The sequence below is a fragment of the Lissotriton helveticus genome, chromosome 3_1 (genome assembly GCF_964261635.1).
Source record: "Lissotriton helveticus chromosome 3_1, aLisHel1.1, whole genome shotgun sequence".
Taxonomy (NCBI): Eukaryota; Metazoa; Chordata; class Amphibia; order Caudata; family Salamandridae; genus Lissotriton; species Lissotriton helveticus.
This window is the reverse complement of record NC_136061.1, coordinates 153,484,647-153,501,963: the sequence shown is the minus strand read 5'-3', so window position 1 is coordinate 153,501,963 and position 17,317 is coordinate 153,484,647. Positions and strand designations below refer to the sequence as shown.

Below are 17,317 nucleotides of genomic sequence, written 5' to 3'. Positions count from 1 at the left end.
TGTGCAGGTAGTAAGATTCCCCGTTCGCTTCCAACTGATTTCTGGCCCCCAGAGGCTTCAGAAAAACCACAGCCAGTGACTACTGTCCGCAACCTGGGGGCTATGATTAACAACAAGCTCAGCATGGAGACTCAGGTTGCGAGAACAGTGTCTACCTGCTCGGGCCTATTACGCTCACTTCGCAAGATTATGCCACTCCTCCCGGCACAAGCCCGAGCGCTGGTAGTCAGGTGCACTATTCTCAGTCGCCTGGACTACTGTAACGCTTTGCTACTTGAATCTCCATCTGTTCTGCTAGACCGACTGCAAAGGGTTCAGACCGCCGCCGCAAAACTAGCTCTTGGCTGGACAAGGAGATCTTCGGCCTCTGCGGCCCTAGCAGAATTGCGCTGGCTCCCCCTGAAGCAACGAGTGGCTTTTAAGGCGCTTTGTCTTGTGTTCAAGGCTTTGCACGGAGTCGGACCCATACCCTTGCAAGCCATGTTCACCTGGTACACTCCCACTAGAGCCCTCCGTTCAGCCACAGCCTACCTTGTATCAGTCCCTAAATTTAACAAGGTTAGGACTAGAGGAAGATCCTTCAGAGTTGCAGCGGCAAAACTATGGAATAGTCTGCCCCTGGATATCCGCCAAACACCGCAACTCCTTCCTTTCAGAAAACGCATCAAGACCTGGCTTTTCCCCTAGCCTCGATCATTTGACTTCCCTCCCCTAACTTCGCTTAAACCACTGTTTCCATCCCACTCATTTTTTCCTCTCTTCTTTCCCCCTGTGGAGCTACTCTCTGTTTCAGCGCCAGGATGCCTGCAAGGCGACAGCCGCGCTCTACAAATGTTTTAAATAAATAAATAAATAGTTATAGATTCCTTACCTTAGAATTACTCCCAGACGTCAGACTGGATCCAGAGAATTTTTCTCTAAGCAGTACCCCTAAGCGTCGGTAGCCGGTGTCAGTCGACTCTGCGTCCATCATCCGTGTCGTGGTCGCCGGGATTATGTAGCAATGTCTACTTAGACGCCACCCCTGTGCGCTGACGTCAGTTCTTTCTTTTTACGCACCAGCCTTGTGCAGATCTGAGAGTGCTACCACTTTAATTTTTTTACTACGTTTTTTCTCGACTTTTGTCGAATTCTATTTTGAGGCTTCCAACTCCTGGTGTACGAGGGATGTCCCATTTTATGACTGGGTTTACACCGTGCCGGGCCTGTAACCGCCTGATGTCGGTTACGGACCCTTCACCTTGTGTGCCTTTGGTGCTTGGAGCGTGACCACGACCTGAAGTTGTGCTCCCACTGCCGGGCCATAAATCTGAAGTCTTTGGGGAACGGTTCCGAAAGTTGATGGAGGCCCGGCAGTCGACTCCCTCTCTTTCGTGGTCCCGGTCGAGAGGAAGGTCTCTGGACTGGTCGTGGAGCCACCACCATCATTCGTCATCCAAGTCTTCGAGGTCTTCGGGTAAGTTCAAGCCCAAGAAGAAGGCGAAGAAGAGAAACATGGCCGTCTAGCTGCATCTGCCGGAACTCCGGCAGCCCGACATCCATCCATCCTGAACATAATCCTGCCTTCCTAAGCACCATCCGCTGCTCCTTTTTGGTGCCGTTCACTCCCCGCACTGAAGGAGCATGCTAAAGCGCCCCCGATGTCTTGAATGAGGCATGGTAGTGGAAAGAAGAAATGATCCGGCGAGGCAAGACGGATGGGACGTGCCGAGCTGAAAGTATAGCCTCTCTCCAGGAGACGAGATCAGAAGCCGCCTCCCCTTGGTGCACCCCATGGAACAATAGGCGCGGGGAGTGCATAGAGAAGTAGTAACCACAAATAACCAGAGGCCTGGCCCCTGGTGGAGGAGCCAAAAGAATCCGGGCGTAGCACATGTTCAGGTGAGAGGGACTGAGCACGAGTGGTAGAGAAAGGTCGAGCAGCTGTCCCCTGTTTGGCGGCTGACGGGGCCTCAAAGCGGGTGACAACCTGGGGACCCCCGCGCTGTGTAAGTGAACCTACCTGGAGCTGCAAGGAGAACCTGATTGTGACTGGGCCAAGAGTGTATTGAGTGGTGGAGGACGAGAGATGCGGCCCACCGGAGAAGTCACGAGCGCAGGTGAGAGGGACTGCGCACTAGCGAATGGAGAAGATTCAAACAGTGGTCCCCTGCTAGACTGCGGACGGTTCCTTCGAGTGGGCGACGACCTGGGGCCCCCCGTGGTGTGTGACCGAACTTGCTTTGAGCTGAGGAGAGGCCCTAGTGGTCACCGGACCCGAGAGTACATTGAGCAGCAGAAGCCCAGAAACTCTGCCCCACCAGAGCAGTTATGAGAATCCAGGCATAAACTGTGCATTGATGAGGGACTGCGCTCGGGTAAAGGAGAATAGGCTAGACCGCACTTTGTGAGCGAAAACCCCATGGCATGAGCCGGCCCAGGCACCTCCGTGCCATGTCAGCGACCTCTCTGGGAGGCCTAGGGGAGCCTCTATGGCGGCTGGGGTGGGCAAAAGACATAATGAGTGGTCGTAAAGGCGAAGAACAGCGATCCGGCCCCATGGAGGAATTCTGAAAACCTGGGCCTACTCCACACATAGGCAAGAGGATCTGCACACAGGGCGTATGGGGGTGAGCTGTGTCATGTTTCCCCGTTGGGCAACGGATTGAACCCCAGAACGGGTGGCGGCCTGAAGACCCACGCAGTTAAAGAACAAACCCTGCCTGGAGGGAAGGAGTGGCCCCACAGACTGCCGGGTTGATGCGACGAGGCGGCTTGCGGCCCCCATCGCCGTGCGGTATTGGTGACCCAGGCTGGTACACTGGCAAGAGGGGCTGTCGCACCTGCGTTGAAAATAGGGCTGTGCCAAACCTTCACACGGGCTAGAGAGGACAGATGGTGGAAATCCCAGTATAGAGAGAGGGGACTTGAGCACATTGAGAGCTGGGGAACAGGAAGAAAAGTAACATTACAGCACTGTTGGATCGCTGAAGGGCGCAGACGAAGCACCGAAGCGCCTAACTGTGGAGCTCCGACAGGAAACACAGAAATAATTACTAACCTACTGGAAGACTTAACCCCTCCACCTAAATAAGGTTGAGGTACAAAGAACCAAAAACCCAAAAGCAGGGCAAAATGGATAAGTACACGAAAGTGCTCCTGCCACCAACGGAAACTGAGTGAGAATCCCCGGCACTACCAGACAATACAGTCATTATTCAAAGCGTTCCACGCCTCCAGAGATGCCATTGAGGGCATAAATAAAATCAGAGGCCTCCCTCCTACACCTGGACATGCGCAATATTGCGGAAAGGGTGACCCATGCTGAAACTCATCTCAGAGGTAGAAGACACGACACACAAACTACAGTCAGATGTCAAAGACCTCGAGGCAACCATGAGAGAGGTCGCATGGAAAGTGGTCAACGCGTAAAATAGAGCACACAGGTACAATTTGTTTTATTTGGTTCCCTCCCCGCACCCCCCCCCCCCGTGGCTATATTCTCATCCTGTTTTATCATCGAACGGACTCACAGGGTGCCCAGTGTGAGACCACCCACTGGCACCACCTGCAACCATTAATAGCAAGGTTCTTAAACTACCAAGATCAAGATATAATCCTCAGTCACAGCGTATAGGGGGGACTCCAACTCACCAAGATAATAATCTTCCCCGACTACTCTAGGGAAGTGCAGAAGATAAGGGGGTCATTTAACTTGGTGAAGATCAAACTAAGAGCCATGCAGATCCAATACATGCTTCTCCTCCCTGCCAAGCTCAAAGTTATCTTCCCAGGCACTTCGCGATTCTTCCAGACAACACATTGGCCTGGATAGAGGAACACCCCCATGCTATGACAAGAAAAGAGAACTAGTGAGTCACAACCTAAAGAAACAACAGCGCGATGGGAAGCCTGACCACAGAGAGTAAAAAAGCGGAGTCTGCTCAGGGGAGGACACAACAAGCGGACGGAGTCTCCACTGAAGGGAACTCTGTACAGACCTGGCACACAGATGCATTCGGAATCGGTCTAAGACTCGCTTTCAGGTCCAAGCCAAGAAAAAACATTCCAGTCAGAGGGACAGTACCCACACAGACCAATCGGACAAGGAATCTCTCGCAGACATAGTGATCACCCACTGCTCAGGAATGTTAATTGTATGAAAAACCAGGGCACCAAGACACAAAACACAGAGGACACACTTGAGCAGCAGAGAAATAGTGATGAGGAAGGTTGAATGTCAGACAAACTACAGAACTGCCACAGAGCCTCCCCCTTTGCCGCAGTCCAGGGTAAATGGGGACGATACAAACTCACACTAATTAGCATTGAATGTAAACCCAAACCCTAGAGGCAATTGCTAAGATACTACTAGAATCAGGCACATCCACGCATATTATTGGAGGTGATTTTAACGATGTAACGGACCCAAGCCTAGACCATACGCACATTGCCACAGGAATGCACGTCCCCACCCCACTGGCGTACTTTGTGAGGTCGCTGATATTGACTGATCTGTGGCAGCAACAACACCCACTAGAGCGCACTTAGTCTTATTTCTCCGGGGCACTGAGGGTCTTTTCCAGACTTGATTATTCTTTGCCCCGCAGGCGAAATATGAACAGTAGATAAGGTGGTATATCAGACAACTCACCACTCTTGCTGACGGTGGGAGGCAAAGGTAACAGAGACCAGATTGGAGACAGAATGCATGGGAGCTCCGGGGCAAATCAGTTACAGGAGTAATAAGAACGGAGACAGAGCTATACTTCCAAGAGAATGAACGCTCAGTGACCCAATCTGTTAAATATGTTCCATGCGGCACTGGAAGAGGGGACGCTGCCATTAGATCTAAGTCAAGCCACAGTGGTGGTTATACCAAAGCTAGGCAAACCCCCAGAGAGTTGCCGATCCTATCACCCAATATCGCTATTAAATATTGAAAAGAAGATTTTGGCCTCTATCCAAGCGGCACAACTCATAACAGTAATTACATCATTGATCCACCAAGACCAATCAGGCTTTATGCCTGGCCCAAGCCCCGCTCCTCGATCTCCGTCAACTCGCCAATTGGTTAGACACTGTGAAGGACAGGGCCACCCCAGAGATGCTTCTTTCCCTAGACACGGAGAAGGCCTTCAACACTGTCCACTGGCCTTTCATGAGACAAGTCCTTACGAGATTTGAGTTTGGACAAGAATTCATGACCTGGGTGGGACTATTATATACTGAACCTAGAGCCAGTGTCAGTCAATAGAGTAATATCAGTTGACTTCCCCATCCAAAGGGGAATCCGACAGGGATGCCCTCTATCCCGCTGCTCTTCGCGTTGATCTTGGAGCCATTGGCGAGCCGAATTAGGACCCACCCAGGACTTGAAGGTTTCCAAGACACCGAAGGTCAGCTTATAGATGAACGGATCATTCTATATGCGGACATGATGTTGCTTTATATTACCAACCCTGACATAACACTTTCTCTGATACTCCAAATTGTCAAGGAATAAGGCAAACACTCCGGATACAACATTAACTGGGGGGAAGTAGTGTCTCTAGCCGTAGGAGGCTTCAGAGACACACACTCAATAGCAGAACATTTACACATCACCGAAGAGGGTTTTAAATACTTGGGGCTGTTTATTTTTACAAACGTGGCTGACTGACTTACTTGCAACATTAACCAAATCCTGGAATTCCGGAAAGACGTTGCTAGGTGGCAACGACTCCCTCTGATGCTGCTAGGGAGAGTAGCCATGTAGAAAATGATAACGCTCCCTAAATTACTGTATATATTTCAAAATACGTATCATAAAATCCCGGAAACCACCTTTAAGACAATCATCACAACATTTTGCACATTCCTGTGGGATGGGGGCCATCCTAGAGGGGCATTGCAAACACTACAGCGCAGCAAATATAACGGGGGAATTGCCTTTCCAGATATTCAAGCGTACTATCGAGCAACACATCTAACAGTAATCAATGAATGGAGCCACGTTCCAGGAGATCGCTCTGCAAATGCCCTCGAGAGACTCCAATTCCAGAAGCACTCCTATCTTCACTATCTATACGCGGTGATTGGGGTGCGAGGTTTGCTACCCACCACACAGAGGGTGGTTAAAGCCTGGAAAGGGGCTGAACGACAGATGAATTGGGGCAAGAAACTAACTAAAGGTACACCATTATGGGAGTGGGGTGGTTGCCGGAGCTGGCGAAACTACAGGGTTTCAAGGGCTGGGATCACGACACTAGGAGACATAATTAACAAGCATTTGCAATGCAATAGGTCTCGCATTTGCGAGAGTTTACACTATTGGCATTGTAAATGACAATGCCTTTTATTTATCGTTTTGATAATTAACACATAAATAAAAGCCATTATTATTTACAATGCCAATAGCTAAAACTGTTGTATATATGCAAGACCTATTTCATTTTAAAGAAGGGGCTGCCATTGTTCCGGTCAGCTTGGAAAGTGAAAGCGCGCATGGCCTTGGATAGCCGTTTAGTGGCTTTTTGAAACACGTGCTCTTGTTAGAATTGACTGGTTACTAATAGGGCGTGGTTTGGCTATCTGAATGGCACGCCTGTTTTTGCTTGAATATGTATGAATACTAAACAGATAACCCTTGTAGACACTTGTTACTTGAATACACTGAATGCAGTTAATAGACTTATTTGTAGCCAATAATTTACACGAACGCTGTATATTCGTTATAAGAGGTGTACAATATCTGACAAAGATAGTTTAAGATATCTAGGGAGTCAGAGGTCACATGAACTGAGAGGTGAGCGCAGGAGCTTTCGGGGGACCGGCTACATAAAACATAACCAGGCGCCAGGCTGGTGGTACCTCTATCATACGTGTAAAGAACATGTAGACTTGGAAGAAGTTAAGAGCTCTGAACACAATTTGATGCACAGGGTTGCAGCTGCTCACAGGTAATGTACGGTCAACACACGCGCCGCACTCATGCATGAGCCACAATTCAAACACAGTAAGCGCGGAGATATATCGCACAGTGCCACAAATCGGTTTACTTATTGTAGAGCGCTGTAAAACTCTCCTCAGTTGCAAGCCAAGTGGCGTAACTTCTGTCCACTGTGGTATCGGTTTTATGTTTCAGAAGAAAACGTGCCTCCTACAAAGAGAAATGCAAAACCAACAATTGATGGACAGAATGCAGAACAATGTCATACATTCACACCAGTACAGAGATCTGGGCCTAAAACCATCGTTTTTTTGCACTCCACACCATCCCAGTTCAGACATGGCCATATGCAAATCAGCCTTGACACTGTGCCTCATGGGAACAGTCCAGCCCGAACTGCCAAGCCATGTCTTCCCTGGACCGGAATCAAGCATCCTAGGACCGGTGTCTGGCTATCAGCCATCTTCAGCCAGGATAGCTTGACTCCAGTGGTGTGGAGAGCACGGGACTCACGTCTGAGCATACCCGTCCCACTCGGGGTGACAAATGCAAAACCAACAATTGATGGACAGAATGCAGAACAATGTCATACATTCACCCCAGTACAGAGATCTGGGCCTAAATCCATCGTTTTTTTGCACTCCACACCACCCCAGTTCAGAACAGTCCAGCAGTTCGGGCTGGACTGTTCCCATGAGGCACAGGGTCAGACTGATTTGCATATGGCCATGTCTGAACTGGGGTGGCAGAGTGGGCTAAAGAACGGTGATTGATTAAACCCAGATCTGTTGACTGGGTGTGAGTGTTTGATTGGTTCAGATGCTCCGTCCATCACCACCCCCTTTTGTACCACTTTGTTAGCCATAAGTTGGCAGGGTATGCTCAGACGTGAGTCCCTTGCTCACTTTGCCACTGGATTCAAGCAAGCCGGGCTGAAGACGGCTGAAATGCCAGAAACCGGTCCTCGGAAGCTTGTTTCCGGTCCAGGGAAGGCATGGCTTGGCAGTTAGGGCTGGACTGTTCCCTTGAGGCACAGGGTCAGACTGATTTGCATATGGCCATGTCTGAACTGGGGTGGCAGAGTGGGCTAAAGAACGGTGATGGATTAAACCCAGAACTGTTTACTGGGTGTGAGTGTTTGATTGGTTCAGATGCTCCGTCCATCACCACCCCCTTTTGTACCACTTCCTACAAAGAGAAGCCTGCGTGCAAGGTGCCCCATTCAGAAATTGCAATCTCAATTGCAATTGTACTGCAAATCCCTCTAGTGACTTTTCCAAACATTTAAAAGACTTTAGGGCTGCCAGGGCGCCTCCCACTATTAATAATTAAAACAAAAGCAAGACTCGCGAGCTGGAGCAGGCACTGCACTACGAGTGACGCCGGGTTAGGGCACCTCATTCTGGCGGGAGACTAGAAGAAACGTCCCCTTTCCTGCGTCTTGCACATATTCACTTTAGATGAGAGGATCGAGCACGGGGACATGCCAATGCGGTTACCTTAAGGAAACCAGTATTAGTTGCTGCTTATTTATCTTATGCAACTAACAACCATTGACAAAGGCAATAGTCGTGACTTGTAGGTATGATGTCACTTGTCTGGATGCAAGGACATAAACAGGCAGCTGGGTTGAGCCGTGGGAGGAGTTTCAACGTTTTGGGACCGCCCCCATTACGGAGATGGTGGGCGGGTTCTTGGCGGGGCGGACTTTGCACTCAGGACGGGCATAAGCAGCGTGTTCTTGGGGACGAGCTGACGTGTCTCTCCGGGATTGGCCTCCTCCTTAACCCATATACCCTGAGCAGGCCGCGGCCCTGCTTTCCAGCACGCTCAGCTTTTCTGAGCTGCTGTGGAGCCTAGCCGAAGGGAGTACAGACCCTTAGGAAAATCAAGGGCTTAAGGTTTCCTCTATGAAGGTCTTGGGTGGGGGAGATAGCAGGACTCCTCGGATAGAAAGAAGCGAAGGTCCCTCCTTCCCTCAGCGAAAAGACTGATGGGAAAGGCTCTGATCTCCCCTCCGTTAGAGCACAAGTGAGGGGAGAGGGGGGTTCGTACGGAATTATTTAGAGTTAACACAGATTAAGGGTGGGTAAAGTAATGACAGTGAAAGCCCCTGACATCCGCGTCTGTTATCAGGGTGTAATGGGAAGAAAGAGACTGTGTCTCCGAAAAATATGTATGTGGCGCTGTATGAATATGTAAACCTAGGGAAGTAAGGAGGTGAGCTGGAAGGAATTGTTTGTCAAGTGGGCAGATTTGGTACACTATGAGAAATAACAAGGACCCCCTGATATGGATCACACTCCTGGGTCAGGGCAATTAATGTGTGTAAGGTAACATACCCAGGCAGATGAACATAAGAACTGGCACGATTCAGTAAATGAACAAAGTCAAATTTAGATAACGACAGACTAAATTAGCATAAAAAGATATATTTTAATACATTTTGATAAGAAATATCATACGTTGGACCATTGATATGTTGATAAAAAATATGATAAAAACAGATAACATTAATACATTGTTGTATACAGTAAGATAGAAAGGATGGTTTCCTGTCTACGCGTTTCGACACGCTGGAAGTGTCTTCTTCAGGACAACACCATCATAATACCATCATAATACTGAAAATAAAATGAACAATGTTTTAATAATTTTTCTTTATGCTAAATAGTCTTAATACACGTTAATGACTTTGTATCTGCCAGTTATTTAATAAAGTTGCATTGATATACTGCTTCATTTTGAATTGCATCTCTTTAACAAACAACATGAAGAAACTTTTAAATAATATATACAAAATATATACATTCATTTCCTCAACATGCAAATAAGAACAGAGGCTTCTATTAGATCAGTTCCAATGATGTTATTCTAGCCTTCTATATTGACTCTGCACTGAAATATTTGCGCGTTTGGTTACAGAGAGATACATAACTTCCGACTTTAAACAATTCATATTAACTCAGCATTGAGATTTTTTTCACATTTGACTATGGAGGGAGGTACATAGCCCTGAATGCATAAGTGTAAATGGTAAAGTCGAAAGAAGGAAGGATGGAAAAAGAAAGAATTAGAGTTAGAGATAAGAGGTAGGAGAGTACCTTCAGATACATAGGGCGTTATTAAAACCCGAATTATAACATTAATAGCTATGACATCATTGTGTTACCTGTGTGGAAATATTCCTGATGGATAAGAGCCGCATGTTTTCTAATGTCTGTGTGTACGTGAATTATTTAGGTCATGTATAACATCAGGTGAAATCCTATCCAGGACAAGCCGTCGAAGGTCTATAGTAAAAAATGATGTGGCAAAAGGGAGAGATCTTTAGAAACGTGCAGATAGAGACATCTTTTAAACCTCCCTAAGCTAGTTTGTCTCTTACCTATATATAGTTAGGATCCGTTGATGTAGTTTAACGTGAAGCCGCAAACGGTTTATTAAGTTACAGTACGCTCAGTATCTGCAAGTACAGATCATTATATTTTAATGCAGACATTATATTTTAATGCAGACACTATGAACAACGTAGTGAATCAGGTTGCATGATATTATGGTCGAGCTGTCACCTGATTTATTAAGAGCGGTTAATAATGTGCCGATTTTTAAAAACTGAAATGCTTTTCTGGATTGTTTACCTGTATTTAGGTTGATTGCGCGCACGGATAATGTCACGTTACACAGTGACCATGCGAAGAAATATTAATTCACATCACCGTGTGTCTGAGTAAAATAAACAGGTAATTATTTTATTAGTTTGGATTGTATTACAGGCTTCTAAAATGCTTAGCGTGGCGCGAGTGTTAAACTGCCTTCTTACCTATTTGAGTACTTCTTTAACGGCGGGCTGATGTCACGAGATACGCCCCCAGCTGGCTGTCTAAGATTCAAAACAGCGATATTTAGCAGCAATATTTTGCTAAGCTATCGAGTGTTACGAGATAGCTAATGGATGGACTGTGGTAAAAAAGCTGTATTTAGATTCTTACCTACTTAGACAGAGGCAGCGGGCGGGCCGGGTGTTCTAAGGCACGTCCGTAGTAAAGATAAAAACGGTTACAGATCCCCGGCTGTCTGCAGATAGAACAGTTATGCAGAGGTATTAATGTTATGCGTAAGGTGGCGGGCTTGTGGCTACTCTCACAGATAGACCCTATGTCAAAACCTTTGGACATGGCTGGCCCATCAGGGCATATCCCTGGTGGTTCAACACCTGGCAAGTTCCCTGAATGTCAGGGATAACAAGCACAACTTTCGGTGCATGATGGACCATGAATGGCGTCTTCACTCGGAGGTGGTGCAAGCTCTCTTTCAGCAGTGGGAAGAGCCTTGGTCAGATATGTTCGCCACCAAGGACAACGCGCAGTGTCAGCAGTTCTGCATGTTGGAATTTCCAAGGCGGCACTTGCTCGGCAATGCTTTTCGATGCAATTGGAACTGCTGCCTTGTGTACGTCTTTCCGCCTGTACGCCTTTCTGCCCAGAGTGCTTGAAGATCAAACGCGACCTGGCCCAAGTCATACTTGTGGCTCCGGACTGAGCATGAAGAGTCTGGTACCCAATGCTCTTGAGCATGGCCATTGATCCTCTGATCCGACTGCCTCTTCGGGAGGATCTTCTGTTGCAGCAGCAGGGGAAGGTCCTCCACCCGAAACTGTCCAGCCTCCACTGCCTTGCGTGGCGATTGAGCGGCGGCAGTTGGCCGCTTTTGACCTTCCACCTGAAGTCTGTAATGTCATCTTGGCAGCCAGGCGTCCCTCAACGACGTCTGTATACGCCTCTAGATGGAACGAGTTTGTGGCATGGTGCACAGCAAAGACTGTGGATCCCCTTTCTTCCATCTGTAAGAGACTTATGTTCGTTATAGATTCCTTACCGCCCCACCCATCCTCCCTGTTCTGCGAATTGACTTCAGGCACTGGCGTCCGTACTCTCAAACTCTCTGCCTGTGTCTATCAGCGGTATCCAGAATCACCTGGCTTTCAGGAAGGCTGTAAAAACGTGGCTGTTCTTGAACAAATCTACACCTCACCTGTTTTTTATCTTGTAATGTTTTACCTGGTAGCGCTGGGGCATCCAGTCGCTAGGGCAGCCATGCGCTGTACAAATCTCTTTAACATAACATAACTTCTAGGGATAGGGACTCCCTTCAAGGGCCCTAGTTATGTGCACCAGTGGTCAGTGTCTTGCATGGCTCTACGCTTTTGGCGTGGAAAGTCGTGTCAGAACTGACGTCAGTGCACAGGGGCGTCGTCTAAGTAGATATTGTGACTTAATCCCGCCGCCGACAGACGCGGAGTCGACCAACACCACTTACCGGCACGCAGGGATACTGCCTGCCAAGAGATAAATTGTCTGGATCCGGGTAAACTGTCTAGTGGAAATTCTAAGGTAAGGAATCTATAACTAACATATGTGTCTTAAATATACATCGTTACCGAAGGTAAGTAACTTCTTCTGTTTCTAATGTTTGCCTAAGCTAATGCACTAATTATTATTGTAAACAATTTTTTTTATGTTAAACCTCCAGGTAACTATATACAGTAGCGGCCGTTGTTTGTGATGAGTGGGTGGTTAGTTGAGAGGGGGCACAGGGGTCGCAAAGTGAGGAGGGCACTAGTCTGCTCTTCTTCATCGGCACAGGCTCCCAGAATGCCCCGCAGCCAATCCTGTAGCTTCTCACATAAGAGCAGCTTCAGGATTGGCCTAAACACCCTTCATTTGCGCTCGCTCCAGGACAGACTGGGAGTATGTGCCTGCTTTATCCAACCCCAGCAATGCAGCTGGGGTTGGAGAAAGCTGCACTGCACATGTATGTATGTATGTATAGGCGTTGTTATATAGCGCTATATCTGTCACCCGACGGCCATCCTGACGCTTAGACTGTAATGACACATACATGATGTTTCCAGCATCCGGTCCATTTACATTGTTCTGGGGAACAGATAGGTTTTTAAGGCTTTTTTTTAAAAGAGTAGAGATCTTCCAGACCCCTTAGGCCCAACAAAAGGGAGTTCCACAGTCTCGCTGCGGTGAACCTGAAGGACCGGCCGCCCATCCGGGACCTCAGAATCTTGGGTACTACCACCAAGTGGGCCGAGGCTGATCGGAGACGGTGTGGCCGGCCTGAGACAACCGGCAAAACCTTCATGTGTTGTGAAGGGAGTGCATTACCACTCCCCTCAGTTTTGTCACCTTCCAAGCCCCACCTCCAAGACTCAACAGGAAAGAAGAAATAAAATGAGTGTCATTTTATTTTGCCTTTCCTGATGTTTTTTGCGAGGGCGTTGCGCCGCCAATGACTATTGCCGCAGTTTGAGGACCAAGGGAGGCGAACATTTTCATAAATTATGACTAAATGAGTTTAATTTAGCAAGTGCCATTAATTAATATTTCACCAGAATTGTTTATATTGAGTGATAGAAACCAATTACAACCAAAAGCTAAATGATTATAAAATACAGGTATCCATGTTAGGAAACTATTTCAGAGTTTGTATCTGCATAGTTTCAGAAGTAAGATGGAATTCTGAAGTAGTCTGTGGATCAGAGAGACACTACCTACAAAGTTGGTTTGTGAGTTTCTTTTAATAGTGTTTAATGTGCGTTCGTTTTAGAACAGATTTTTTTTTTCTACATGAAAATCCATCTAGTGTGTGACAGACTGTTATTGGTATTTCTTTTTAATTATTTGAAAAGTTTTTACTTTTTTTCAAATCTTTTTCAATTTCAGACCTCAGTTGGTACTTGCTCACTTACCTGTTGGTTTGGCTAACAAAATACAGGCTGGAGGTAAGATACTTTACTTCTCTTTTTCTGTTCATCTCATGCTTGAAAGATTTTTTTTATAATATGTTTCTGATGACATAACCATTTAACACTTTAAAGAATCATCTTCATTACTTTTAATTTTTAGCCAACACTTTCATTTTTGGTTCTAGTTCTGTTCTGGCACAGTTTTATTACACATCACTTTTACTCGGCTATACCAGTTCGAGGTGCTCATTTATCTCATCTTAATTTTTCGTGGAACGTTGCACATCCATCATTCAATTTCGCGCCGGGATGCCCCCGGGTAAGCTGAGCGCGTTACAAGTTTCATATAATAATAATAATAATAATAATTTGTCCTTCGCAACTAACTGAAAATGTGTGATCATGGCAGTCTTTGGGAATGTTAGATCATTCATGAGTGTAATACTTTCTAAGGGATATGTCTGCTGACACCTGTGAGGGCCATCTTGCATGCTCCAGTTTTGTTTATTGATGGTTAGAGCATACTTTAGTTAATTTTGTTTATCTGATAGAGACTACTAGCCGCAGATACCTTAACGTAGAATTATCCCCAGGCGTAAGACTGGATCCGGAAAATTTTCTTTGCCACAGCATCTCTGCGCGCCGGTACCACGTGACTACGCCCTGACGTCCGCGGGCGTGACGTCAGCATGGTCACATACGCCCCACCCCTGCACGCCGACGTCAGTTTTCCTCTTTTCTGCGTGCAACTCGGATCCAGATCATGTCTTGGCCTGTTTTCAGGCCTTCTTTTTCACACTTTGCGTAGAGGATCAGTGTGCGAAGGCCTTCGGGCTTCAAGACGTGTACCTCTTGTGAACGTCAGATGTCGGTGACGGACTCTCACCTGATTTGTATGTGGTGTTTGGTCGAGCACCATGACTCGACGGACTGCAGCGCCTGTCAGCACCTTGAACCGAAGTCACGGCGTGAGCGCCGGATGAAAATGCTGTCGGCCCGCGTCTCCAGGTCGGTGTCGTCCCAGCGTCCGTCCCTGCCTCGGAAGCCGGGAGCCGCCGATTCCGCCTGCGACATCGCCATTCGCCACGGCCCCAAGGGCATTGCTTGCCGACTGGTAGGTCCTGCAGCTTGTCTCTGAGGCCCTGTCCTCGTTTGGCGGAGGGTGCGGGCTCCCCTCGGGACTTGCGCCCTCGCCTGTCGCCATCCTACCTGCTTTTTACCGGCGTCGGGGTGACTAGGGCCCAAATTACAACCTACGCTGTGGCTCTGCAGGCTTCTTTAGCCCCTCCTCCACCTCCTGAGACGTCCGTGAATCCCTTGCCTTGCGCGGAGCCGGCGGCGGCTTCGGCCCCGGCGCCAAAGGGTTAGGCTTCAGGTTGTATGAAGGGTTGTGTCGTCAAAGTGCAGTCCTTCTGGGCTCCCTTCTACGACACACGGCGACCCTGCCTCACCACAGATCCCTACGGTGCTCCCTGTGGCGTCGCATGTGGTCGCCGGGGCTCAGGACTTGTCCGAGTTCCCCTCGACCCTCTGAGCAGGCAGCTGCCTCGCCAGAGCCCGGGCCAGCGCCGAAGGCTTTCCTCCCCGGCCCTGACGGTGCCGCGGGTGGAGGTCGGGCCTGGGGTGCTTTCCCGAGTCCCTCTCGGTCCTCTACGCGGATGGCTGCCCCGTCTAAGGTTGAGCCGGCGCCGTCCCTTAGCCGAACTGGCTATGACACCGCTCCATTCTCCTAGGGAGCACGTGGTGGTGGTCGAGTCTGCGCCGCCGGTGTCCACTCCAGCATCGATCGACTTAGAGTCGGCACCTGTGGCGTACCCCACTGGGTCGGGTCCTTGATTCGTCTCCAGAGGTTCCTCCCTCTCCGGAGGTTTGTCACTTCCTGGTCTCTTCTTCTCCGGAGACAGTACGCCGCATTCTTGCTTTTTCACTGGCGTCTTCCAGGGAGGGCTCCTTGCTGTCCCCGCAGCCTCAGTCCTCGGACCGTCTTTTCCGCTGCTCGCGGTTGGTTCCTCCACCGGCTTCCTCGCCGTCCCGAGGGTTCCTCAGGTCCCCCACTCGTCAGTGCATCCCCACCTTTCAGGAGCTGGCCGCTTCCCCCTCTAGCTGGACTTGGGGACGGACAGCTCAGTTTGCAACCGTCGCCCACGGAGGAATTGCTTTCTCCCCCACGATGCCCTACGGAGGCCACCGTTGCCTTTGTTCGCGCTATTTCCACGATGCTGGCATTTTGCGAATGGGTGACCCCGTCCCCCCCATTACCTACGGATAATCTCTTGGAAGTACTCCACCAGGGCTTTGGTGGACGGGAACTGTTCCTTCCTTTCAAAGCGTCGCTCCACAACTCTCTTCTGGGGGTTTGGGGGCGTCCTGCCACGGGTGATCCGTGCCTCAGCCGCTCCTGCATCACCACCGTCCTGCTCCGCACGGCCCAGTCTGACTTTCCTTCCACGGTTCTACCCAAGGCTCTCTGTTAAGGACTGCTTTTCCGTCCTTGCCTGTGGTGTTGTTTCCTCCCTCTCGGGAGGCCCGTTGGCTGGATTCATGTGGGCGTAACATCTTCGCCTCATCCAGTGCTGCTTTGCGGGCATTCAACACTCTTTGTGTGTTTACCAGGGCTACCTACAGCCTGTAGGATTCTGTGGAGTCCCTTCTTTCTCATGTCTCCCATGAGTGTGCCCGTGCTGATCTACGACACCATGTGTAGGATGGTCGAGAGTTTGCCGCGTTTATTCGTCATGCAGCATTGGATGTTTCTGATGCTCTCGGCCGTGCTATGCCTGCTTCTGTTGGCCTCCGTTGCCACGCTTGGCTTCGGGATGTTTTTCCTGAGAATATTAGGGAGCGTTTGGTTGACCTGCCCTTTGATGGTGTCCTTTTGTTTAACACTCCTAATACGGACTCTGCCATTCAGCGTCCCCTTGCGGGACTCTGTCCTCCTCCTCCTCCTCCTCCTCCTCCTCCTGCTCCTCCTTCTCCTCCTCCTCCTCCGTAGGTCGACTTGTTGATCCTCTGGGGCTTGATGGGAGGCGTTCTCCCACCTGCTCCCTGGCATCTGGTGTTTTGAGTGGCCAGTTTGTATGTTATGTGTAGGTTAACGTGCCTTCGGGGTACCTTGGTTGGCCCACTTTTCTGTTGGCTGCTGGTTCAACCCCTTCTGGTAAGTGTGTATTTTTTGGCTGACTGCTAAGCCGTCTTTGGTTCCTACCGCAGGTCTTATGTTTTTGTTCTCTGCTGCAGGATTTTTTCCTAAGAGTGGTTCCCATGTTTTCTTTGGGACGTGTCATACCCTAAGTGGGGAACTTGTAGCTATTGTATAGCTTTGTCTTACGCTGGGAGGGTGTGGACCCCTTTTTGCAGGTTCCTCGCCTTTTCGGGCGTAGCTGTATACCGCTGGTGCGGTTTCTTTGAGCTTGTCTGGGCGTAGCTTATGCTGCTCCAGGTTCTGTCATTTCAGTATCCGCTGCATGGCTGGACCAGCTTTGGCATGCCGTCTGCGGCGTTGTGCTGTGGTGTTTTCGCCCTTTTTGTCCGGCGTTTCGGCTTGGCGCTCTGTCTGGCTTTACAGGGGGATAGGCTTCCTAGTATTTCCTGTGTTCTGGTTGACGGCTTTGTTCGTCCTACGTATTTCTTCTCTTCTGACTGGTCCCACT

General features: G+C 49.0%; 1 protein-coding gene across 8 annotated transcripts in view; it reads left to right on the top strand.

Moving 5' to 3' along the window:
• Positions 1-17,317, top strand: part of GTF2I (general transcription factor IIi) — a 1,750,178-nt gene that overhangs the window by 1,138,137 nt on the left and 594,724 nt on the right. For all 8 annotated transcript variants that reach the window (XM_078679426.1, XM_078679427.1, XM_078679425.1 and 5 more), the window contains exon 21: positions 13,645-13,703. In XM_078679426.1, the coding sequence (XP_078535552.1) occupies positions 13,645-13,703 (59 nt within the window). The remainder of the gene's footprint in view (positions 1-13,644; positions 13,704-17,317) is intronic.